This window comes from Hypanus sabinus, chromosome 1 (assembly GCF_030144855.1).
Source record: "Hypanus sabinus isolate sHypSab1 chromosome 1, sHypSab1.hap1, whole genome shotgun sequence".
Taxonomy (NCBI): Eukaryota; Metazoa; Chordata; class Chondrichthyes; order Myliobatiformes; family Dasyatidae; genus Hypanus; species Hypanus sabinus.
The window spans coordinates 199,972,980-200,000,866 of record NC_082706.1 but is presented as its reverse complement, the minus strand read 5'-3'; the positions used below and the strand labels follow the sequence as shown (position 1 = coordinate 200,000,866).

Sequence of the window (27,887 nt, the reverse complement as noted above, 5' to 3'; positions counted from 1 at the left end):
ATGGTTTGGGGCTGCTTTGCTACTTCAGGGCCTCAACAGCTTGCAATCATTGAGGAGACAATGAATTCAAAATTGTATCGAGGCATTTTACAGGAGAATATCAGGGTTGTAGTCTGTCACCTGAAACTTAATAGAAGATGGATAATGCAACAAAACAATGATCCAAAAGACAACAGTAAATCAATAATAGAATGGTTTAAAAAGAAGAAAATTTGTGTTTTAGAATGGTCAAGTCAGAGACCAGACTTTTAACCAAATTCAGATGCTATGGCATGAGCTGGAAGAGGCTATTCCTACAAGGTATCACAGAAATATTAATGAACTGAAACAGTTTTTGTATGGAGAAATAGTCTAAAATTCCTCCTCACCACTGTGCAAGTCAGCTGCAGGAAACATTTGGTAGAGGTTATACCAGTTAATAAATACAAACGTTCTCATACTTTTTCCAGCCTAGAATACAGATGATTAAACAATGTTCTATAAGACATGAAAAGTACGATTGCTTGTATTATTAGTTTAAGCAGATTGCGTTTGTCTATTACAAAAAATTCATTGCAGATGCTGGGGTCAATGCAACATGCACAACATACTGGAGGACCTCAGCAGGTCAGGCAGCATCTGTGGAAACGAGCAGTCAACGTTTCCATAGATGCTGCCCAATCTGCTGAGTTCCTCCAGCGTGTTGTGTGTGCTGTGTTTGTCTATTATTGTGGCTTAGATAAAGATCAGACCGCATTTTATGAGTAATTAATGCAGAAAACCAGGGAATTGCAAAAAGGTTCACAAGCTTTTTCTTGCAATTGTATACACACCAGAACACCTCTCAATTCCAAAACCTCTATTAAGTACTGCTTAAGTAGAAAATTGCCTCTAAGCTTTAATATAATTGATAATCACCTAGTAAGGAGACAAGTGTGTTTAACTACCCCAATAAAGGCTTACAACATATAACTTCACAAAATAATAATATCAGTCTCCCCACCGATTCTATGATTAAATACTGACTTGATAAGCAGCTTCAGGTACATGCAAAAACAACCAACGGAGTAACGCTGCCTGGATAAAAAAGATGTATTGTAAAATTTACTGTACTATCAACCTTATTAGTTCAGTTAATCTTTGAGAAAACACTGAAATATGTTGCAGAATGGAAGCAATAAGCAATGGATAATAAAACAAAATGTTTATTTAATCCCTTTGAAGCTAGGTTAATTGCATAACAGTTTAGGCTTAGTAAATTAAACAGAAAAATAAATAAAACTGCCCAGAACAAGTTTACCAAAGCATAAATTTGCTTTTCTTCCAGCCCAACATTTATCCCTTTGCTTCAATTAACTGAGGTAAAGTCAAAATAGCTTAAATTGATCCAGAAATAGAACCTGTTTCCCCCGTTAAGGTAATAAACAAGTTATGCAGCATGGCAGTCGAGTTACTAGATTAATACCATGAGGTATGTACTGCAGTTTCAAACACTAAAAGTTAAAATCCCAGTACAGTGAATACAGAATCTAAATTCAATATAAATAAAGTTTGTATACAAAACTAGTATTAATAACTGAGTTAAAAACTCAGCTGATTCGCTAATGTCCATCCTTACCCGATCTGTCCTACATGTGACTCCAGACCCACCAATGTGGTTGACTCAAAGTGCCCTCTGAAACGGCCCAGCAAGCCACTCAGTTTAAGGGGCAATTAGGCATGGACAATAAATGCTGACTTTGCCAGCACTGTCCACATCCTGTGAATGAATGAAAATAAAAGAAACTTTAGCTTTTTATTCACATCACATTTGTAAATAAATGCTGTGGCGGCTGGACAAAAGATTAAAGTTGATTGGAAGTGAATAAAGTGGAGGCAAGAGCTGCCACAAACAACATTCAAACACCACCTGAAGGAGACCATGTGCTGGCCAGCCTTTTCAATCTTTATCAATATATAGAACCACAAATTGATGTTGCATGATTGAACTATTATGTCATAAATTGGGCATAACTTGTTTGATCCAACTCTAAAGGAAATATTTCACACAAAGAAAGAATTCACTCAAGTTGCATATATAAATTTTATTGAATTCAATGACGAGTTACATAGAAACATAGAAAACCTACAACACAATACAGGCCCTTCGGCCCACTAAGTTCTACCGAACATGTCCCTACCTCAGAAATTACTAGCTTACATATAGCCCTCTGTTTTACTATGTACCTATCTAAAAGCCTCTTAAAAGACCCTTTGGTATCCACCTCCACCACCATTGCCGGCAGCCCATTCCATGCACTCAGCACTCTCTAAATAAAAAAACTTAGCCCTGACATCTCCTCTATACCTACTCCCCAGCACCTTAAACCCATGTCATCTTGTGGCAACCATTTCAGCCCTGGGAAAAATCAGCCTCTGATTATCCACACGATCAATGCTTCTCATCATCTTATACACCTCTACCACGTCACCTCTCATCCTCTGTCACTCCAAGGAGAAAAGGCTGAGTTGACTCAACCTATTCTCATAAGGCACGGTCCCCAAGCCAGCCAACATCCTTGTAAGTCTGCTCTGCACCCTTTCTATGGCTTCCACATCCATCCTGTAGTGAGGCGACCAGAACTGAGCACAGTACTCCAAGTTGGGTCTGACCAGGGTCTTATACAGATGCAACATTACCTCTCAGCTCCTAAATTCAATTCCATGATTGATGAAGGCCAATACACCATACGCCTTCTCAACCATGGAGTCAACCTGCGCAGCTGCTTTGAGTGTTCCATGGACTCGGACCCCAAGATCCCTCTGATCCTCCACACTGCCAAGAGTCGTACCATTAGTACTATATTCTGCCATCTTATTTGACCTACCAAAATGAACCACTTCACACTTATCTGGGTTGAACTCCATCTGCCACTTCTCAGCCCAGTTTTATCAATGTCTCGCTGTAACCTCTGTCAGCCCTCCACACTACCCATAACACCTCCAACCTTGGTGTCATTAGCAAACTTACTAACCCATCCCTCCACTTCCTCATCCACGTCATTTATAAAAATCACAAAGAGTAAGGGTCCCAGAACAGATCCCCGAGGCACTCAACTGGTGACTAACCTCAATACAGAATATGGCCCATCTACAACCACTCTTTGCCTTCTGTGGGCAAGCCAGTTCTGGATCCTCAAAGCAATGCCCCCTTGGATCTCTTGCTTCCTTACTTTCTCAATAAGCCTTGCTGAAATCCATATACACTACATCCGCTGCTCTTCCTTCATCAATCTGTTTAGTCACATCCTCAAAAAAATTCAATCAGGCTTGTAAGGCACGACCTGCCCTTGAGAAAGCAATGCTGACTACTCCTAATCATATTATACCTCTCCAAAAGTTCATAAATCCTGCCTCTCAGGATCTTCTCCATCAACTTACCAACCACTGAAGTATGACTCACTGGTCTATAACTTCCTGGGCTATCTCTACTCCCTTTCTTGAAAGAAGGAACAACATCCGCAACCCTCCAGTCATCTGGAACCTCTCCCGTCCATATTGATGTGCAAAGATCATTGCCGGAGGCTCAGCAATCTCCTTCCTCGCCTCCCACAGTAGCCTGGGGTACATTTTGTCCAGTTCCAGTGACTTATGCAACTTTATGCTTTCCAAATGTCCAGCACATCCTCTTTAATATCTACGTGCTCAAACTTTCCAGTCTGCTGCAAGTCATCACTACAATCACCAAGATCCTTCTCCATAGTGAATACTGAAGTATTCATTAAGTACCTCTGCTATTTCCTCCGGTTCCATACACACTCTCCCACTGTCACACTTGATAGTTCCTATTCTTTCAGAACTCATCCTCTTGCTCTTCACGTACTTGCAGAATGCCTTGGGGGTTTCCTCAATTCTGCCCGCCAAGGCCTTCTCATGGCCCCTTCTGGCTCTCCTAATTTCCTTCTTAAGCTCCTTCCTAGTAGCCTTATAATCTTCTAGATCTCTAACATTACCCAGCTCTCTGAACTTTTTGTAAGCTTTTCTTTTCTTCTTGACTAGATTTATTGCAGCCTTTCTACATCACGTCTCCTGTACCCTGCCATAACTTCCCTGTCTCATAGGAATGTACCTATGCAGAACTCCACACAAGAATCCCCTGAATTTCTTCCATACTATTCCGAGAACATGTTTCCAATTTAAGCCTCTAATTTCCTGCCTGATAACCTCATAATTCCCCTTATTCCAATTAAACACTTTTCTAACTTGTCTGTTCCTATCCCTCACCAATGCTATTGTAAAGGAGATAGAATTATGACCACTATCTCTAAAATGCTCTACCACAGAGATCTGACACCTGACCAGGTTCATTTCCCAATACCAAATCAAGTACAGCCTCTCCTCTTGTAGGCTTATCTACATACTGTGTCAAGAAACCTTCCTGAACTCACCTAACAAACTCTACCCCATCTAAACCCCTTGCTCTAGGATATTTGGGAAATTAAAATCTCCCATCACAACAACTCTGTTATTTCACCCTTCCAGGATCTGCTTCCCTATCTGCTCCGCACTATCCAGAGACAGAGAAGCAGCTTCAGCGGCAGCTTGCTGTCAATGCAATGCTCCTCAGACAGGATGAAGAGATCATTACTCCCCAACGCCATTCAGCTCTACAATTCAACCACCAGGGGCAAGACATGTTAAAGTGCCTGGGTTTGGACTGGGCTTAAGTTACCACTCAATGCACTTTAGTAAACTATTTAAGAACTTTTTAAAAGCTATTTATTAATGCTTTTTGGGAGGGTGATTTTAGATGCATATCATATTTATACTGAGTTAAATACTGTATGTAATTAGTTTTGCTACAATAAGTGTATGGGACACTGGAAAAATGTTGAATCTCCCCTTGGGGATGAATAAAGTATTTATCTATCTAAGTTATTGACCCCTTCCTGTTCCTAACCTCCACCCACAGAGACTCCATAGACAATCCTTCCATGGCATCCACTTTTTCTGCAGCCATGACACTCTCTCTGATCAACAGTGCCACACACCCACCTCTTTTGCCTCCCTCCCTGTCCTTTCTGAAATAGCTAAACTCCGGCACTTGAAGTAACCAGTCCTGCCCTGAGCCATCCAAGTCTCTGTAACATCTCCAAGTACTGATCCACGCTCTAAGCTCAACCGCTTTGTTCACAACACTCATTAAAATAGACACATCTCAAGCCTTTGGTCTGAGCACATCCCTTCTCTATCACCTGCCTATCCTCCCTCTCACTCTGTCTGCAAGCTTTCTCTATTTGTGAGCTTATCTCCTCTCTTCTCCAGTCTCTTCAGTTTGTTTCCCACCCCTCCAACAATTCTCATTTAAACTCTCCCCAGTAGCCTTAGCAAACCTCCCTGCCAGGATACTGGCCCCTCTGAGATTCAAGTGCAACCCGTCCTTTTTGTACAGGTCACACCTGCCCCAAAAGAGGTCCAAATGATCCAGAAATCTGAATCCCTGCCCCCTGCTCCAATCCCTCAGCCACGCATTCATCCTCCACCTCATCCTATTCTCACTGTCACGTGGCACAGGCAGTAATCCCGAGATTACAACCTTTGTGGTCCTGCTTCTCAACTCCCTACAGTCTTTTTACAGGACCTCTTCCCTTTTCCTACCATGTCATTGGTACCAATATGTACAACGACTTCTGGCTTTCCCCCCTCCCACTGCAGGATATCTTGGACGTGATCTGAAACATCCCAGGCCCTGGCACCTGTGAGGCAAACTACCATCTGAGCTTCTTTCCTGCTTCCACAGAATCACCTGTCTGACCACTAAGTATAGAGTCCCCTATCACTACTGCCTCCCTCTTCTCTTCCCTACCCTTCTAAGCCACAGGGCCAGACTCTGTGCCAGAGGCATGGCCACTGCCGTTTCCCCCAGGCAGGCTGTCCCTTCCCCCCCCCAACAGTACTCAAACAGGAGTACTTATTGTCAAGGGATACAGCCACTCTCTAGTACCTGACTCTTCCTCTTCCCCCGACTGTGACCCACCTGCCTGTCTCCCATGGCCCAGGCAAGACCACCTGCTTATAACTCCGCTTAGTCAGGGAGAGCAAGGAGGTGACAGAGAGAAGATCATAGAGCTGCATCTCCAGTTCCCTAACTCAGTCCCTCAGGAGCTGCAGCTCAACACACCTGGTGCAGATATAGCCATCCGGGAGGATGAGAGACTCCAGGAACCCCCCATATCTGACACCAAGCACAGAACACTGGCCTCACACACATACTTCCCAACTCGCCTTGTCCCGTTACCACCTAAGTCCGTTGAGCCAAAGCCTACCACTCTGCTGCCTCTCACTCCACTGCCCGCTGGATAGGGTGGCCTTTTTAAACCTTTCGCACTCTACTGGCTGATGTCACACACCTGCGCAGTCTTGCCTCTCTTTTACCCTGAGTAGTCAAAAAACTCCTTTAGCTCCAAAATATCAGCGGTTCACTCGCAGCCTTCTTGCTCCGGCTGAAATGAGAGTTTATCTTACAAAAGATGGGCTAACTTGTAATTTATGCAGGCGAATATCTGTCTTCTTGGGAGGGGAAATAAACAGTCGATGCTTCAGGCCAAGATCAGCTGGGTTATTTCTCTCCACAGAGGTTGCTTGACTTCCAGAGTTCCTCCAGCATTTTGTGTATTCAGCATCTGCAGAATTTTCATCTGTACATGTCCAAATGTTACCTTCCCAACTATACAACCAAATACGTCATTCAACTAGCATTTCAGAGATCAGCTATTTAAACTAGAAGACTGCAGTTAGGTCAAGCCATGAACAGTGATCCACTTTATTTTGCATAGAGATGTCACCAACAATCCAAAGGACTAGATTTAACTTAAACATGACTCAATAATTTAGTCAAATCAATGCTTTAATTTATTCACATCTTAATTTCTATTTAGACTTTGTGCAGAAACAACAACCTAACAGTGGGTTCCTATTTAAAGTGCTGGGCTTGAGTCAAGAATTCATGTGACCCACAAGCATACTTTGCTGAAATTCAATTTCTTGAAAGAGATTTACAGCAGTCAAGACATCTCAAAATAAAACGATATTAACAACTAAAATATTCATCGACTCACTTGTTACCACCAGTATTAATTTGTTTGCCTTTTGGGTCTTTTGAACAAACATTACATCAGCTGTCAGACTCCAAACTAAGCATATGAAAGAAACAAATCTTTAAAAATTTGCAGTTACTTGGCTGACTGTGATTATCACAACCATCTTCCTAGCCAAGGTTTTTACCAATTTAAAGATTATGCATTTTGCACTTAGTACTGCCTACTTCCATTAGGTTAACAGAAGATTTGGATGTAACCTAAACATACAGTGAATATTCATGCTCTTGTGCTGCTGTAGCCCATCCACTTCAAGATAAAATGTGCTGGGTGATCAGAGATGCTCTTCTGCACACCACTGTTGTAATGCGTGATTACTTGAGTTATTGTCGCTTTCCTGTCTGCCTGAACCAGTCTAGCCATTCTCTTCGGACTTCTCATTAACAAGATGTGTTTGACCACAGCACTGCCACTCACTGGAACTTTTTTGTTGTTTTTCCCACACCAATCTCTAGAGACTGTCCTGCATAAATATCCCAGGAGATTCAGCAGAATCTGAGATACCCAAACCACCTCATTTGGCGCCAACAATCAATGTCACTTGGATCACATTTCTTTCCAATTCTGATGTTCGGTCTAAACACTGAACCTCTTGATCATGTCTGCATGTTCTTATGCATTGAGTTGTTGCCATGTGATTGGCTGATCAGATATTTGCATTAACAAGGTGTACCGAATAGGGGTGATGAGGTGGAAATAAGGCTTCGTCCACACTAGACCGGATAATTTTGAAAACACCGGTTTCCCATAAAAGCGATAGGCGTCCACACTATGCGTTTTTTTAAAATCTTTCTATCCACACTGAAACGGAGATTTTGGCAAATCTCCTCCTCCTCCTCCTGCGCATGCGCAGGACACATCTACTAAAAACAAGCGACGTGTTTGATGTCAAATCTTGCTGTAAAAGTGCGCGTTTGTGTAGTCACAGACTGGACAAACTTAAAACGATAGACAGCTGTTGGCTTTCGCGCAGGAGAACTTAAAAGTAAAAAAAAACAAATACTGGAGCGTAGAGGCAACCGACAGGGAATTCACGGACTGCATGCTGATGACAAACATTGAAAAACTGACTAACTCTGTTGCATTGATAAAACACCTTGTTAAATGTATAAAACATGTCTGCATCAGTGTTATCTTGTATTTCCATACAATGTTACATTTGGCTGTTACACATCTATTGACAAGAGGAGTACTTGCATAAATAGGTAAACCACCTTCATACGAGCAAGGACAGAAAACAGGGCAAAGTGAGTATACTTATTTATTCAGTAAGTTATGGGTCAAAGTATTTGGTGAGTACATTGCTAACTCTTATGGCGTCAGTTTCGTTGCCATCTGTTCTGAAATTGTTAAGCTGCGTTCAAGAAAACATTGAAATAGCGCGCTGCCATCCGACAGTGTTTCCAGAAGTCTCCGGTTACCCTGTCCACACTGATCCGACCAATCCGGCGTTTTCAAAAATATACACTTTGGAGAGCGTTTCTGAAAAGCTCCAGTTTCGGGGGACGAAAATACCGTTTTAGTGTGGACAAAGGGTAAAAACGAAGAGGAAAAAGCTTTGGTTATGGATTTATCCAGTGTAGCGTGAATGTAGCCTCAGTTTCTACCAGAGGAAGTGTTGAGGTGCTCCTTTCTGCTACTACCCTGCAGATCACCCTTGGGCAAGGAGTAGCAGCTAATTGGCACCCCCACCACCCTCCCAGACCAGGGCCACATGAAGCCACAGGTGGTGGTGCATGATTGTATGAGCAGCTGATGTAAATCACAAGTCCTGGTTATGCAACCACTGACGCTAGGCAGGAAGTTTCTGAAGAGTATCAATAATGGCTGGAGTCACCAATCTTGTAAAGACACTGAAGAAATGTTCAGAAGAAAGTAACAGCAAACCACCTCGGTAGAAAAAAAATTGCCAAAAACAATAATCGTCATGGAAAGACTATGATTGCCTATGTCATAAGACACGGCACATAATGATGATGATCTTGATGCACCTAATAAAGCGGTCATGAGCATACATTGGATTGTGATAAGAAATTACTGATTATGACACAAAAAGAGCAATCCCATTTACCCCATCCTTCTATTCAAGTACCCTGCAAGTTTTTTCCTGAAATACAGTTTCATGTTGTTATATTATTGCCAAACCTGTGCTTTAATTTTAGCAAAGCATAAGTATTCAAGGTGTAAAAGGTAGTTAATGTACTAATACAGCCAAATTAAACAAAATGTAAACAGAATGAAAACCAAAGGGATGTGTAACAAAATGAAAATACACAAGTAAAACGATGACTAACATGAATGTGTTGTCTGAACAAACACTGATTTAACTTTATATAAGCACAAACTTTCACTACCAGATCAGATCAATGCCTTCTATGTCCACATTGAAGAGGGAAATATAACTACCGCTAAGAAGATCCCTACTGCACATGGTGACCCTGCAATCTGTCTTGGAGGCTGATGTCGGGCTGTCTTTCTGGAGGGTGAACCTCACAGGTAGCAGACCCTGATGGAGTAAGGCTCTGAAAACTTGAATATTCGAGGATATTTACAACCTCTCACTGCTATGGTCAGAAGTTCCCACCAGCTTCAAACAGGCAATAATTATACCAGTGCTTAAGAAGAGTATTGTAAGCTTTCAAATAGCACTCACATCTATGGTGATTAAATGCTTTGAGAGGTTAGTCATGGGTAGAATCAAATCCTGCCTCAGCAATGACCTGTACCCACTGCAATTTGCCTTATCAGCACAATAGGTCTACAACAGACACAATCTCAATAGCTCTTCACATGGCCTTAGATCACTTGGACAATACAAACATCTATGTCAAAATGCTATTCTCTGACTATAGCTCAGCATTTAGCACCATCATTGCTACAGTGCGGATGGATAAGCTACTGAACCTGGGCCTCTGTACCTTCTCCTGTAACTGGATCTTCAACTTACTAACCGGAGGTCTGGTTGATAACACTTCCTCCTTGCTGACGATCAACACTGGTGCACCTCAGGGGTGCGTGCTTAGCCCACTGCTCTCTTCTCTGTACAAGCATGACCATGTGGCTATGTATAGCTCAAGTGACATCTATAAATTTGCACATGATAGAACCATTGTTTGTAGAATCTCAGATGGAGATGTACAGGAGCAAGATATACCAGCAAGTTGAGTGATGTCGCAGCAACAACCTTGCAATCAACGTTAGTTAAGACAAAGAGCTGACTGTAGACTTCAGGAAGGGCAAGACAAGGGAACACAAATCAATCTTTAAAGGATCAGAAGTGGAGAGAGAGAGAGAGTAGAGTCTACTACAAGACTGAAAGCTACAGAAAGTTGTAAAATTAGTCAGCTCCATCTTGGGTAAGAGCCTGTGGTATACAATTGATCTTTAATGAGCAGTGCCCTAGAAATGTGGCGTCCATTATTAAGGATCCCCATCTCCCAGGACGTGCCCTCTTCTTACTGTTACTGTCAGGATGGATGTACCGAAGCCAGAGAGCACTCACTCACTCACAGCTTCTAACCCTCTGCCATCCAATTTCTAAATGGACATCAAACAGAAACACTATCTCACTTTTTTAAAAAAATATTTGTTTTGCCCATTTTTAATCTAACTACTTCACATATGTTGGCCTGAAGAAACTACAGTCTACAATTAGGGGATTTGATGAATCAAGGAAAGGGGAAGCAGACAAACCAAGTATCTTTGTTTCCCCCCATTTTGTGGACTCCAAACTGATTCTTGCTGTAGGATAATCCAATCAGAGCAATTGAATGTGGACACAAGGAGCTACAGATAATGACCTACTAAACCGGAGACCATTCTCAGATAATTACCCTACCAAAGAAGCAATCAGTAATCTTATTAGGGTCACTTCATTTAACTGGTTTGGACCAGTCACTGTTGTGTACAAATACACAAGGCTGGGGTGGGCAGAACCATGAACCAATGTTGGTTGTAGCTCTGAACTAGAACCAGTTAAGAAGTTGATCCAAGTGACACACACAAAATGCTGGAGGAACTCAGCAGGCCAGATAGCATCAATGGAAAAGAGTACAGTCAACACTTCTGGCCAAAACCCTTCAGCAGGAATGGAGGAAAAAAGGTGAGTACATTAAAAAGGTGGAGGGGAGGGGAGAATCGCAATGTGATAGGTGAGACTGGGAGAGGGAGGAGTGAAGTAAAGGGCTGGTAAGTATATTGGTGAAAGAGATACAGAGCTGGAGAAGGGGTAATCTAATAGTAGACAGAGGCCATAGAAAGAATAAAGAAAGGGGGAAAGAGCACTGGAGGAAGGTGATAGCAAGCAAAAAGGTGAGAGGGGGAAAAAGGTGAAGAGGCAGGGGAGGGGGGCATTACTGGAAGTTCAAGAAATTGATGTTCATGCCATCAGGTTGGAGGCTACCCAGACAGAATACAAGGTGTGCCTCCAACCTAAATGTGGCCTCATCATGACAGTAGAAGAGGCCATGGATTGACTTAGCAGAATGGGAATGTAAAGTGGAATTAAAATCTGTGACCACTGGGACATCCTGCTACTTCTAGCAAACAGAAGTGCTCGGCAAAGTGGTCTCCCAAACTAAGTCATGTCTCACTGATAATACAGGAGGCCATACCAGGAGCATTGAACACAGTACATAACCCCAACAGACTCATACGTGAAATGTCACCTCACCTGGAAGGACAGTGTGGGGCCCTGAATGACAGTGAGGAATGTGGTGCGGGGCAAGTATACCACTTACTCTGCTTCCAAGGGTAAGTGCCAGGAGGGAGAAAAGTCGGGAAGGACAAATGGATAATAGAGTTGTGTAGGGAGCAATCCCTGCAGAAAGTGGGGGGAGGGGAAAAGACATGCTTGGTGGTGGAATCCAGTTGGAGATGGCAGAAATTCTGGAGAATTATGTGCTGGTGGAGGCTGGTGGGATGTTAGATGAGGACAAGATAAGGTGGCTGGAGGATGGGGTGAGAGCAGATGTGCATGACATGGAAGAGATGCAGTTGAGGGCAGCATTGATGGTGGAGGAAAGTAAGTTTCTTTCTTTGAAGAAGGTGACCTTGAGCCAATAGGATGGAGATTCACCAGTTCAACTGATGAGGAACACTACAAGAGTGAAGAGCTCCAAATGCACAAGGACAATAACTCTCCAACAACCAGAGACCAACCATCACGGATAAGGAGGACACCACAGACAGATGGAGGTAGGGACCACTAGGAATGCCTAGCCAATATAGACACTCCTTTTCTTTTCATTGACTATTCATGGAGGGTCAGGGATTCTTGTGAGGTGTAAACAGGTAGTTAGTTTGTGAACCCACATGCTTTTTAATCGAGTCAATAACAGTTACTTTCGGTAAATACAGATTCTCTGTGCCTCACTGATTCTTTCATTCCTATAAATAGCAGAACAAGTTTTCTTCCTTTCTCAACTTCAGTAATCCTTCCTAAGAGCAGGGTGAGTTGCCTTAATGGCCATCATCCAGTAGCACTCACATCTATGGTGATGAAATGCTTTGAGAAGTTGGTAATGGCTAGAATAGCTAGCCTGTGGGATGGATGTAAACCAGAAGGTGTGAGATTTGCATGTAGTTTCAAAGACAGCATTATCTATAGTTTGTAACTATGAATTGTCCTTCATGTTAAGCATATAAAATACCAAGTAAATGTATTGTGGATTCAGTTTGGAACAATGGATTCCTGAATACCAGTCCAGATGCTGCTGGTGCCGGTGGGATGGATGTAATCAGGTGTGAAGTTTGTATGTAGCTTCAAAAGAAAGCATTGTCTATACTTTATAAATATGGATTGCTCTTTGTGCTCAGTAAATAAATAGAGCTCCACACTGGGCCAGCAGACCTTTCCACTGAAAGTGTCTTGATGCCTGCTGTACCTTGTTTTGTCGAATAAAGAAGCTGCTTTGTATCTACCAGTAACTCTCTCTCCAGTGATTTCATTCATGCAACATATTTTTAAAAAGTAGTGAGGTTGTGTTCATGGATTCAGTGTCCATTTAGAAATCAAATGGCAGAGGGGAAGAAGCTGTTCCTGAATCGCTGAGTGTGCACCTTCAGGCTTCTGTAACTCCTTCCTGGCTATAACAATGAAAACACTGCATATCCTGGGTGATAGGGGTCGATAGACATTGTCTTCCTGAGGTCCTGATCCTTGAAGATGGCTTAGATATTACTGAGACTAGTTCCCGTGAAGGATCTGATTAATTTTACAACTTTATGCAACTTACTTGGATCCCATGCCATAATCCACCTTCTCTTTCCCCCCCCCCAACCCCCAACCACTGGAGTGATGCCACCAGTCAGAATGCTCTCCTTTACATCTGTCAAAGTTCTTGAGTGTTCTAAGTGACAAACCAAATCTCTTCAAACTCTTAATGAAATATAGCTGCTCTCTTGCCTTCTTTATAACTGCATTGAAATGTTGGGTTCAGGTTAGGTCATAAAGATATTGATGTCCAGGGAGGAATTTCAAGTTCCTGGGTGTCAGTATCTGAGGACCTAAACTGGATCCAACATTTCCATTTTTCTTTTTCTCTTTGTTAAGATGTGCTGCTGTCGCAAAGTTAACAACTTCCACATCATGTGCCAATGATATTAAACCTGATTCTGTCAGTCTTGTGTGTTTTTTTTTTAAATGGTATTCATTCCAATGCTACTGCAGAATTTGTTACTGTACTGAGTGATGTGTACCTTCAGACAAAATCAACTTAAGGATATCTGTATAAAATGTAACCCATTACTAAGGACAGCTTCTACCCAACTTCAATCATATGCAACAAAGCAAGCAACAGATTTAATGCCAGTCTCAGGAAAATTCACTGAGAAACATCAAACTTGCAGTGTACCTTGCCTATCATCTCTTGGCCAGTTTTAAATCAACATATTTGATTGCAATGAGCTATTTTGCAAAGAAAGCCATTACACAGTTCTTAATGCAAGTCTGCATCAAAATCTGGTCAATTACTGGTCCATCATCTGATATTAATTCACAAAATGAAACAAAATACTGTAAAAGTTGCAAATCTGGTAGAACAGAAAACATTGGAAATACAGAGCTCATCAGATTCTTGATACTAATGAACTGAAACATTATTATCAATGTTACTGCAACGGCTATTTAGAGTAATCTACTTTCCAAAGCTATCTTTAGGTTCAATGCTCTGAATCTCTTTGCAGCTTTCAAATTTGAGGAGTGGAATTTCAAAAAGAAACCAGAGACAAGGGTACTTGACAGCACAACATCACTTTGACCAAATTGCTTCCAGGGGCCTAGTGAAATAGCAGTTAATAAGAATCAGAATGGGAACTTAGGCTAGAGTCTTTGATATTCAGTTCCAATTGGATCTCATAACAAAGTAGCCAAAATGCAATAAGTTTTATGAACTTCACCTCAGTTTGCATTAATAAAGGGTACTAACATAATCCTCTACATTAAGGAAGAGAGTCTAAAGACCTTCCGGTGCTATTCAGTGGCAGTATTCATTATCAACAAGGATAAGACAAATAAATAAAGTGGATACAGAAGCATGTCAGAAGCTGTTAATAGGTGTGAATGACTTCCTAACACACGTCAATAAAGACTTGCACCACTTACAAGGCACAAGGTGGAAATGTAAAGTAACACTTGCCTTGAAGGGGTATAGCTACATTACCCATAACAGTTCAGCCCTATCATGCTACCACAGTTTATTTGAATAACCATTCACATAACATGCTGAACATTCGTTTTCACCACTACTTAACTATGATAGTCCTGCTTGATGGCGCAATAATATCAGCGCGGGACTCCAGAGAGAAGGTTCCTGAGTTCAAATCCAAGTCGGGTTGAGTGTTGAGCGAGTAACTCGGCCTCGTAAAAACAAGAATAGCTTGCTACGGAAACACCGTCAAAAAGACGGCGCTCCGATAACTCCACTGCCGAGTTAAGGGTTATTCTTCTTTTATGTATAAGTGTTCAAAGGTACAACACATCACAGGGTCCCTCCAAAACAACAGCTTCTTCCCATTCTCTACCCAATAGATAGGTTCCATCTACATACCATCCACTCATCACCTCCTCTGGCACCATGCCAGAGTCCAATGATTTTTGAAAGATAATCTCTAATGCCACCACAATCTCTAACACTACCTCTTCCAGAACTCTAGGGTGCAGTTCCTATGGTCCAAGTGAGTACCGTTCAGTCTTTCAGCTTTTTGAGCACAATCTCTCTTGTAACAGCAACTGCACCCACTTCTAGGCCTTCACACACTACAACATCAGGCATACTGCTAATGTCTGTGCTAATACTGCTAATACAGTGGTAAATCTGTGGAATTCTCTGCCACAGGAAACAGTTGAGGCCGGTTCATTGGCTATATTTAAGAGGAAGTTAGACATGGCCCTTGTGGCTAAAGGGATCAGGGGGTATGGAGAGAAAGCAGGTACAGGGTTCCAAGTTGGATGATCAGCCATGATCATACTGAATGGCGGTGCAGGGTCAAAGGGCCGAATGGCCTACTCCTGCACCCAAATTCTATGTTTCTATGTCTTCCACATTGAAGACTGACGCAAAATACTCACTTCGTTCATCAGCCATTTCCTTGCCCGTTATTTCTCCTGCCTCATTCTCTAGCGGTCCTATATCCATTCTCATTTCTCTCAATTTTAACATAATTGAAAAAACTGTCACTATCCATTTAGATACTATTTGCATATTTCATCTTTTCCCTTCTATTTTTGTAGTTGCTCTCTTAGGTTTTTAAAAACTTACCAATCATCTGATGTTTGCATTGTTGTATGCCCTCTCTTTTGCTTTTACAATAGCTTTGACTTCCCATGTCAGCCAAGGTTGTACTATTTTACCATTTGATTTCTTCTTCATTTTTGGAATACACACATCCTGTAGCTTCCACAATTCTCCCCTGAAACTCATGCTATTGCTGTTCTGACATCCCTGCCAGCAGCTCCTTCCAATTTACCTTGGCCAACTCATCTCTCATACCACTGTAATTTCTCTTACTCCACTGAATTGCTGCTACATACTTAACTTTCTCCCTAACAAATTTCAAGTTGAACACAATCATATTGTGATCACTGGTTCCTAAGGATTCTTTTACCTTAAGCTCCCTAATCACCTCCAGTTCATTACATAATACTCAACATTACATAACACTACTATTATCACCTACCATCCTGTCTCCAACAATCCACTTCTACCTGCCCATCAATTCCACCCTCCCCATCTAATTCCACCTATTGCCGAACATCCTCTTATCTCCACTCCATATCATGTTTCAGGAACAGCTTCTATCATCAGATTTCTGAATTGACAATTAACTCATCAATACTACTATTTTTTCTTTCTTCTGTACATTTTATATACTTGTTATTTATTGTATTTTAAAATTATGTATTTCAATGTACTGCTGCTGCAAAAAACAAATTTCATAACATATGCCAATGATACTAAACCTGATTCTTGTCTTGTCCATACTCATCAACTGCCGCCACTGGGATATAAACGTGCAGGAGCAGTGTATAGTTAAGTGCCTTGCTCAAGGACACTCATGCTGCCATGGCTGAGGCTCAAACTAACAACCTTCAGCAGTTTGCCAGCCCAAAGCCGTAACCACTTGGCCACGTGCCAACACACTGGCTATCTTCCCTCTACATTCTCAGTGTTGATGCAGGGCCTTGACCTGAACTGTGACCATCCTTTTGTTTCCACAAATGCTGCTGGATCCAAGTTTACCCAGTAGTTTGTTTTCACTCCAGTTCTAACATCTGCACTCACCCATGTCTCCTCACAACCATTCGTGATCTCCTGACCAGTCTTCCATCTTCTAGACTCAAAGGACTGATTCTCCTAAAACTTGTCAACTACATAGTAACAACAAACAAGTCCCATTCATCCATCATCCCCATACTTACTGACTTTGCTAAGCTCATCACCACCACCATCATAAAATTTAAAAATTGATGTTTGCCTGTAGAGAACTTAAACTCCCCATGACATCAAACAAGCATGACTGTAAAAACCATTTCACAAAGGGACTAGTCTAAAAGCTGTTCAGCCCACCGATGCTAATAGATACAGCACTCTGAGGGGGATAAATTCAATCATGATCAAAGAACTTCTTGCAAGTCGAGTGAAATTCTGAAGAGACATGAACAAAGGTTAATCAATCATTTCAATAGGAGAAAAGGAAAGGGAATAGAGAAACATTCTGTTTCCAGACTAAAGGAGATAAAACATTATTCAATTTAATACCTGAATGTTGTTGAATTGATGTGGTTCATCTTCAGCACTGCCACCATCTTCTGATTCAGACAGTTCAATGAAACTATCAATTACTTTTGGCATTTTGCACTTTTTCAATTTCAAAAATTTTTCCAGTTCTTGTCTGCTGTCTAAATAATAAAATAAAAATGATGAATGCTTTTGCAGTATTTGCTGCAGTAGATTCCATCTATTAAGTTCTAATGCACAAAAAGCACATCTATTAGTTTCAAAACATTACTCATTTATTAAAGCACAATTTGTATTTCTTTAGCCTCGAATTCTAATCTCCAGAAATGTAACCATGTTACGATATTTAACCTGAATATACTCACTAACATTTGTGTGGAGTATTTGTTCAAATAACTGAGAATTTCAAAACTTGTGAGGAATTGGGGGTATAAAAGATAATTTTGAACCTCTAACCTCTGGCTTAAAGAATAATTGGGACTGAATAGAAATTTTTGAACTGAAGTAAACTCTGTCTTCAGCAGTCAGCTGAAGGCAAGTTCTCCCCAGCTTGCAGAGAGACTGAGAGTTTGATAACATTGTACATTGTATCTTCATTCGAGTAGGGGAAGGAGGGCTCACCGATAAGGACAGGAATGAACATCTATCTGTAATTATGTTAGAACTTAGCAAAGGGAAAAACTGATAAAGACTGGACAGCACATCCATCTGTAATTAAGCCTTGATCTAGCAGACTCTCTTATCTGTAACTAAGTTTTGCACGAACAGACTTGGTGAGCGTACTAGTTCAAATAACATTTTGCAACAATGTATGGTGCTTACTATGTATAAATATACGGCCGTAACCTGAGGGTGGAGGCCCATTTGTCAGATGGTGGCAGTACTTACGTGCCTTCCATTTGACAAATGGGTCTCAAACTCCTGCAGGAGGGTTCACAATGAACTGTGGTAGCTATAAAAAGCTGGTCTCCCAAGTTTTATTCAGATTCAACTATAACAGTTAAATTGTAAATGCCCATTATAATTCAGAAAATGAGGAATTGGAAATGCATCATACATTTTTCTACATTAGTTCTTCCACCAGAACTCCTACAAAATAATAGCAACATAAAAGAAATGGCTGGCTCTAATCCATCGGATGGTAAATGCTTGCAATGCAAATTGCGAAATGCAGCAGAAATTTGTTGTTTACCGGTACACAAGTATCATCACGAATGACATACACCACATGGTAGTCTTCTTATGTGATGTTGTAACAGCTCTTACCAATTGAGAGTTAACTATCTTATATAAGAATTATACAATTGGTGGCTCTTTTGCTTGCCTTTCTGTACAGCACACTGAATAAATAGGCACTGCATGAGTTCAGAATGTTGCTACTTAAACTAGAAGTCAATAATTAAGTGTTAGACAAATTGTGGTGCAGCTGTGATAATGGCAGGCAGCATAAATGCAGTGACATTGGTGTGCTTGAGGATTACATAAAGACTTAGCTTTTTGCTCTGTCCATGTATGGGAATATTCTGAGAGCAAATGTTTGGGCACAGAAGACAATAAACCAACAACAGATTGACAAATTTACTTGCACAATGAAACGAGTTGTAAAAACATTGAAAAGACATTTTAAATCATTAGGACCTTTAAAGATCTTATGAGCTACATATTTGGAGCAATCAGGGATCAGAAAAGATGCTTGGCAAATACATGGTAAGGCTAAAGATACTGGGAAAATGTGCTATTTTCAGACTGTTTTAGATTTTGACTAACTACAATCTAGAAAAAAGGGAATTTAGATAAAACTGTTTTATATACAAGGGATGTATATAAAGTACAGACTAGTGCTGAAATGGCAATGAGAAGCATAAGACTTGACCCAGCTATAATTCCAAGGTGCAGACTGGAAAGAAGCACACAAAGACCTTAAGATACAAGAGCAGAATTAAGCCATTTAGCTCATCAAGTCTGCTCTGCCATTAACCATTTCACCATTAACTAATCCATTTTCCCTCTCAGCCACAATCTCCTGCCTTCTCCATATATCCCTTCATACCCTGACTAATCAAGACTCTACGAATCTCTACCTAAATATACCCAATGACTTGGCATCCACAGCTAGCTGTGGCAACAAATTCCACAGATTCATTACATTCTGGCTAAAGAAATTCCTCATCTCCATTCTAAAAGGACACCCTCCAATCTGAGGCTGTGTCCTCTGGTCCTAGACTCCTACCTATAGGAAACATCGTCTCCACCCACTTTATCAAGGACTTTCAACATATGATAGGTTTAAATTAGGTCGCCCTCATTCTTCTGAATTCCAGTGAGTAGAGGCCCAGAGCCATCAACTACTCTCCTCACATGATAAACCTTTCAATCCCAGAATCAATTGTGTGCACCTTCTTTGAACCCTCTCCAATGTCAGCACATCCTTTCTTAGATAAGGGGCCCAAAAATGCCCACAATGGTGACCAACAAAGTGACCACGATGGAGTTGATTCTTTCATAGCCAAGTCTGTTGGTAATAAAATGAGTTTGGCCAGAAACCTACAAGTTCTGTGGGTGCCAGAAGCAGAAAGGTTGAGAGTATAAAAAATATTATGGGTGTCATCCGGCCTCAGATTACTATTGTGTATGTTTTTTTTAAATGGCGACAGAATAAGCCCCATTGAATACACAACACGTTGCCAAGTTGAACGGCATGGAAAGCAGTCCCATTTGAAACAAATAGTGTTTTTTTTAAAGCAATGGCAATAGTGCTTTTCAGAAGCTGGGTATGTAATTTGGTTTCTGAGAAAACCACCAATATTAATGGAAACATTCACCAAGATGGCATATTCAAATTAGATGGTGCTGCAGTGGATAAGTGTGACAAGTCTTAGGCAAAGGTGCATGGTTTCTGCTGTTTGGAGAGAATGAAAGAACTTTTCAGGGTACACTAGAAACCTTGAGGGAGAGTTGGAAGTCTGAAATAGAGATTGTTTAAAAGTTTCAAAACCTCAATACAACATAGTCAAAATGCAACAAGAGGCTGAAAATGTCAGTCAAGCTGCAAGCACTGAAAATAACAGATCAAAAACAATAATAACTTAACTTCAGAAGAGACAGCAAACAATTCACAGGAAGTAAAAACTTAAATAAGAACATGTGCATGAAGGTGCAATTCTTAAAGGTGGATTTTATTTGTAAATTAAAGATACACTTACAACTGATACACAAAAACTTCTACTAATGTCCCATGGAGAGCACCCTGTCTGGCTGCATCACTGTCTGGTATGGGAGGGGGAAAGAGTACCGCACAAGATCGAAATAAGTTGCAGAAATGTACAAAATTAGTCAGCTCTATCATGGGCACCAGTCTCCACAGTATCCAAAACTTCTTCACGGAGCGAAAGGTGGCCTCCATTATGAAGGATCCCCACCACCCAGGATATGCCCTCTTTACACTGTCAATCAGGAAGGAGGTACAGAAGTATAAAGGCTCACAGTCAGCAATTCAGGAACAGCTTCCTCCCCTCTGCAATCCGATTTCGACACTACCAAGCTACTTCTTAAATTTCTGCTATTCTGCACTACTTATTTGAACTTAGCTATTTAATAGACATATATAACCTCAATGCAACTCATTTTTTCCTCTATATTTATCATGTATTTAATTGTACTGCTGCCATAAAGTTAACAAATTTCACAACATATGCCAGTGATATTAAACCTGATTTTGACATTTATAGCAAATGGACATTATTGGTTTGTTGGAGTTCTATGAATTAGACACATTCAGTTATCAATTTGTATGAGATGAAAGATTAGTCACACATGAAGCCAGTTAGAAAAGTGATCCCATAAGGTATAGGAGCAGAATTAGACCATTTGGCCCACCAAGTCTGCTCAGATCCCCATTATCAAATTTGAATGTTAAACTTTCATTTATAGTTTAAAGTTGTAGCTATGAAGACTGGAAAAGTAGGTTAAGTTAAATGCCTGTTTCTTAATATCATATTATGCTTATATAATGTAATACATGCACGAAGGTTCTCAAACAGAAACGTGGGTTTCATTTCCATGGATATTGCCTGACCAGATAAGTTCCTCCAACATTTTCTATGTATTACTTAATATTCGAGATGATTTTGCCTGTATACGTTATGTTACTCAAAGGGTAAAGCAGTGCATTATATGGTGCACTCAATACAACTTCTAATATACACTTGTACCATGGTTGAATGTTAACCACCTTCAATAAAAGGTAAGTGATTCTTAACTGGGTCCTCGTTTCTTGTCTTATGAAACAGAAGAGTCAGATGAAGGGATTCCTCCATATCGGAAACCGAAATGGGCGTGGGAGGAGAGTGCAAAGGTATTGAATGAAGAGGCGCCCAGAATAAAAACAATGAACAGCTGTTACCCGGTACGGTAGGGACGGAGATGGTGCCACGTGTTTCAGCAATATGGTCACCGGGGAAAGAGGGTAGTGGATTGAATCCAAACGACCGGAGGCCTTCCACTACCAATACAGCACTAAGCATCCCGCGTACTCTGTGCTGCGACTTCAAGGCCCGGGTTGTGTTACCTACCTCCCAGAGCCAGGATCTGGGCCTTGCGGCATTGACCCCCTTTAGCCACGGCGCCGATCTCCGGCTCTCCCGCCCCGGTGCCCGGACACGTCGCCGGCAGCGTCAGCCGGTAAACTTGCTTCTTGTTGAAGTCGCTCTTGGAGGTCGGCTGGAAATTTCTGATCTGGGACACGGGCACGATGTGGTGCACTTGGCTCTGCAGGAAGCGCACGCAGGCCAACATGTCGGCGGCGGCGGCGCCGGCCTCGCGCTCTGGTTCGACAGACGCCGCGAGACCAGGGCACGAGCCGCCCGCCCGCAACCCGGAGCCTGGAGTCGCGAACAACCCAGCGACCTCAGCACCCGCCGCCTGCGACTGACGTCAGAAACGCTCCGCCCATGCCTTACGTCAGGCTGATGATGGACAGCCAGCAGGTTGCCGCAAAGACTAGGCATTAATTTATTATTGTCACATGCACTGAGGGAGAATGAATAAGTTGTTTTGCACATAGGTCAATTAATTACATTGAGGTAGTACAAGGTAAAATAATGCCAGAACGCAGAACAATGTGTTATACAGAGAAAGTGCGGTGCAGTGCACAAATACAAGAAATTCTGCAGATGCTGGAAAACCAAAATAGCACACGGTAAATGCGGGAGTAGTAACTCAGCAGGTCAAGCAGTTGATCTGACCTGCTGAGTGCAGGGAGACAAGATGGTTCTGTTACGTACCCCGTAACTGGGTTAACAAACCAGCAGAAATGGAATGATACTTTGGAGTCTGGTGGTACTGTAACTAAAGGTGTTTATTAGTAAACTAAGCTATACTGTACCCAAAATGCCAATACACATATAAAACAGGTTAGCAATGATAAATACAGAAGCGTAGGAATAAGAATCAAAACTAAGCTCTATCAAAGTCTGGGGTAAATGATTTGTAATAAGAGAATATAGAGTTCAGTTCAGTTCGTGCTGAGGTAGTTGTTGTGTTGCAATGTTGGAGAGAGGGGGAGAGAGAGAGAGAGAGAGCAAGTGAGAGATGAGCAGATGCGGCAGGCAAACCTTCCATCGTCTTCTTGTTCCGTTGTACCGTTGGGGTCATCGATTATGACCCTTCAGTTCCAGGCTAGACCACTCTTCAGTGATGGACTAGTCACCCAGGCAAGGGCAGACACACACACAAGTCCCCACCGGTCTGCCTTCATCCACCATGCTCCGGACCGATTCTCCAGGCCCCCACCTTCCTGTGGGTGCACAACACTCTTTCAGTGTCCACTGAGGGTGTCTCCCCAGATCCGTCTTTCATCCCCACTGATGGGGTATCAGCCATCCATCAACTCAATATGTCCATGTCCATTAAACTAGTCCACTCCCTGCTGTCTCCTCAGGAATGTTAACGAGCAAAAGGTCCTTGCTGCAAAAGGTAAATAATCAGTGAAGAAGCCATAATACATAAATCATCCGTCTCTTGCTCTCTCTCTCTCTCTCTCTCTCTCCTATCTGTAGTAGATGCCTCCATCTCTGTTGTTCATCTCTCTCTCTCAATAGCAGCATAGTTCCCGGGGGGGGGGGGGGGGGGGGGGTCAGCTCTGGACCCCCATTTCCATCTGGTTTGAGCACACATAACAGTTCAAGAACATAACCAGGTGGATTACGAAGTCTTAAATATAAGGAAGTCTGCAGATGCTGGAAATCCAAAGCAACACATACAGAATACTGGAGGAACTCAGCACATCTGACAGCCTCTAAGGAAATGAATAAACGGTCGATGTTTCAGGACAAGACCCTTCTTCAGAACACAGGAATCAGAGTCCTTAAGTCTTATCGGACGAGGAAACCATTATAAGAGCAGAGTAGAAGCTGTTCTTGGGCCTGGTGGTTAAGAACTTTCAGGCTTTTTGTATCTTTTGCCCGATAGGAGAGGAGATAGGAGAGAATGTCCAGGGTAGGTGGGATCTTTGATTACGCTGGCTGCTTTACTGGGGCAGCGAAACGTATAGACAACAGATTCCCGTGATGTACTGAGCTATCTCCAGAACTCTGCAGTTTCTTGCGGACATGGGTAGAACAGTTAACATATCAAGCTGTCGTGCATCCTGACAGTACGCGTCCTATGCTGCATCAGAAAAAAAAATTAATAAGGTTTGATGGGGACATGCTATATTTATTTGTTTTCCCGAAGAAGTAGAGACTGAAAGAAGTAGTTCTTAGCCGTGGCATCTACATGGCTGGATCAGGACAGGCTTCTTGGTAATGTTCAACTTCCTCGGAACATGAGGCTCTCAACCTCAGCACCACTGACGTTGACAGGCGCATGTGCACCAACTATCCTCTTCCTGAAGTGAATGGCCAGTTCTTTGGCTGACATTGGGAGGAAGGTTGTTGTCAGGACTCACTGTCTGATCTCCTTCCTGTACCCTGACTCCTTACTGTTTGGGATACCGGCAGATGAGTGAATGAAGTTGCAGCAGAATCTGGCCACCCTGTATGTGTACGGGGAGCAGAGCAGAGGGCTCCGGACGCTGTCTGAAGAACCAGTGCTGAGAATAATGGTGGCAGAGAGTTTGGTTGTCTATCCTTACTGATTTCTGTTGGTTAGGAAGTCGAGGACTGTAATTATATGATGATGATAACTGTGGTGAACTATGTGCCTGTCGGGACACGCCCCTGCTGACTGCTCCTGTGGCTCCTCCCACAGGCCCCTGTATAAAGGAGACCTGCGGCCTGACGCTCGGCCTCAGTCTCCAGGACCTTGTATGATAGACACTCACTCCTGGTTCCTTCTTCCAGTCAATAAAAGCCGATATCTCGCCTACGTCTCAGTGTGAGTTATTGATGGTGCATCAATAACAATCAATTTAATCGGGTATGACTTGATTATTTATTTCTTTTATTATTGAGAAACCGCACGGAGTAGGCCCTTCCGGCCGCTTTGCTCAACAACCCTTGGTTTACCCCCAGCCTAATCAAGGGATAATTTACAATGACCAATTAACCTACCAATACCGTATGTCTGTGGGAGGAAACTGGAGCACCCAGAGGTGCTGGAAAATGTTTGAGAATGCACAAACTCCTCACAGGAGGAGAGGTGGGAATTGAACCTGGGTCACTGGTACTGTTAAGCGTGGTGCTAACCATTAATGTACCCTGCTGCCCAATCATGCTGCTTCTTCAGCAGATAAGGCACATAAGAAGTCATAGTCATTCACTTTCACCAAAGATGACCCCTACTGTGACGACTGCTCATACCACTGGACCCTGACATCTGCTGTCAAGAGAGTGGAACTAACCCAGTGCAACAGCTTTTCCTCTTTAAAAATCTCTCCTCCACAGGTTTCCTGTGAACATCGGATACAATTGGACATCCAATCTATCTACAGTATGCAACTAATAATATTTAATGCATTATAAAGCTATTTATAATTTGAAAGTAGTAATCAAATCATGCATAAATTAGCACATAAATGTACAGCAAGATGTGAAACAAGTACAGAGGTGAGGCAGGAGAAAACCTAATTATTTTAATACACGGAGAGTGACAGGGATCATTCAGAAATTTTTGAATGTATTGAACAAAACATTATTGGTCTGTGTATTACCAGTCCAACAAGAAAGCAGAATTGCATTTAATTCAGGAAATGAAGTGAGATAGCTGAGGTGTGATTCACTAAAATTGCATTTGGAAACATGAATCGTAATATCATTCAATGGTTCAATGTAATATCAGAGAATATTTCCAGTATGCAACCTGAAATTCTTACTCTTCACAGACATCTATGAAACAGAATGACAGAAATGTCAGAATCCCTGTTTAAAGTCAACAAAATTAAAAATACTTATATGGCAGAAGTATAATGAGAGATTTATTTATTTTTTAATTTTATTGAGAAACAGTGCAGAAAGATCCTTTTTGCTGCGCCACTCAGCAACACCCAATTTAATCCTAGCCTAACTATGGGACAATTTATAATTGTCCAATTAAACTATCAAAACTAGTACAGTACGCCTTTGGATTCTGGGGGAAAACTGGAGCAGCCAAGGGAAACCCATGCAGTCATGGGGAAACGTACAAACCCGTTACAGGCGGCAGCAAGAAAGATTTGAGGAAGAACATGACTCGAGTAGATTGTTATCAAAAGTTGTTAGGCAAAAGCAAAAATTATGCAATAAAGGATCTTAAAAAAAGGAAATATTTCGAATGTAGACTTATTACCACAAAGTGTAAATGAGAGCTTTGTGGTTAACTAAATATAACTACTAAAATGAGAAAAAGGAAGGTTATCACAAAAATTTGATTGGTGAGGTGGAAGACAGATAGAGAACAAAATGGAATATGAAAGTAAAATAAGTATGATGAGCTGCAATTCAGAAAATGGGATTCAAAGTGTTTAAAAATGTAAACAATAAACACAAGTCAAAACATGAATGGTAGAGAGCATTGAACAGCATGTCAGAGGAATTTCCAAGAACACTGCTGTGCTCAGCAGAGTCAGGACCCTGAATGCAGTTACCAAAGACTAGATTGAAGCATTCATAACCAGCTCAGCCAAAATTGCCAATGAGGTGATCCGTCTCTTAGATAATAATGCTGCTGCTGAGGCCTCCATTGGTCAGAGTTGACCGTGGATATTGCAACCTAGCTGTCTACATATGCAAGCCTGAGGCAGTATTATATGGAACTCAATGTAGGACTGCCATACAGGCTCCAACTCTGGAATTTTCCCTCGAGGTTTATTCCCAAAGCCTTCCCCATGAGTGGGCCTAGTCACAAGGCAGTGGAGGTTTGAGACTGGAGTTTGCCTTCTACTAGATGAGCTGCCAACTGCTGTTGATGAGCTCCATCTGCCCAAAGTGTCTGGTTTTAAGGCGCCAGTAACTTGCCTTTGCCTGTTCTCCTGTCAATAGAAACAGTTCCACTGGGCTTAGTAGCAAAGCCACACGTGAAGGGCAGGAGTTGGATTTGGTTGACAGACACTATTTGAGACCTTTCAAATAGCCTTGATTATTAAAGTATTATTAACAAACTTGGTAATAATAAAAATATTTTTGGTTCCTTAAGTTTGTCATTGCCCGGGGTGTTAGTGGGAATAAGCTCTCAATACCTATTAAATGCTCCCAATGGCAATTATTCAAATAGCCTCTGAAAACCAAGTCTAGCTCCTAGCCTTCATATGTGGCTTAACTACTAAGCTTGGCAGAACTATTTTTACTGACAGGAGAAAAGGCAAAGGCAGGCTACTGGCACCTTAAGAAAAACAGTTACTTCAGGCAGATGGGGCTTGTCAGCCATGATTGGCAGCTCATTCAGAAGGAAAGTTTTGATCTTAAACATCTGTTGCCTTGTGGCTTTTCACACTTGGGGAAAGCTTCAGTAGTAACCCCAGAGGAAATATCTGGAGGTGGAGTCCCTTAGGCAGTCTTGCATTGAATTCAGTGCTGACTGGCAACACCTGCAATGCCAGTGGTGCCTAATTGTATCAGTCTCTGTTGTTCCTTTGGATACATCAGTTGCGTGGAGAAGGGAAACCTGCTGCATAGACAACATTGAGCTCTCCTTATCATACCGCCCTGGTTTGTGTATGACTGCTGGGACATCATGCAACATCCATGGCTGACCCCAACCGATAGAGAGCCTTAGTATCATGCAATGCACACAAAATGCTTGTGGAACACAGCAGGCCAGGCAGCATCGATAGGAAGAAGTACAGTCGAAGGGTCCTGACGAAGGGTCTCGGCCCGAAACGTCGACTGTACTTCTCCCTATAGATGCTGCCTGGCCTGCTGCGTTCCACCAGCATTTCGTGTGTGTTGCATGAATTTCCAGCATCTGCAGATTTCCCCATGTAGAGCCTTAATATCATTTTGTTTTGGGTTTTTTTTGTATTTGCACAGCTTGTTGACTTTTGCACATTGGTTGTCTGTTTTGTTGTGTGTTGTTATTCATTGATTCCATTGTGTTTTTTGTACTTACTGTGAATGCCTGG

The 27,887-nt window shown here is 41.9% G+C and overlaps 1 protein-coding gene across 1 annotated transcript in view; it reads right to left on the bottom strand.

Annotated features, from left to right (window-relative positions):
• Positions 1-22,270, bottom strand: part of bend5 (BEN domain containing 5) — a 53,162-nt gene extending 30,892 nt beyond the window's left edge. The window contains exons 1-2 of the mRNA XM_059984078.1: positions 21,925-22,270; positions 17,375-17,514 (exon numbers count right to left, since the gene is read on the bottom strand). Coding sequence (XP_059840061.1) covers positions 17,375-17,514; positions 21,925-22,147 — 363 coding nt within the window. The 5' untranslated portion in view covers positions 22,148-22,270. The remainder of the gene's footprint in view (positions 1-17,374; positions 17,515-21,924) is intronic.
• Positions 22,271-27,887: the final 5,617 nt, after the last annotated feature.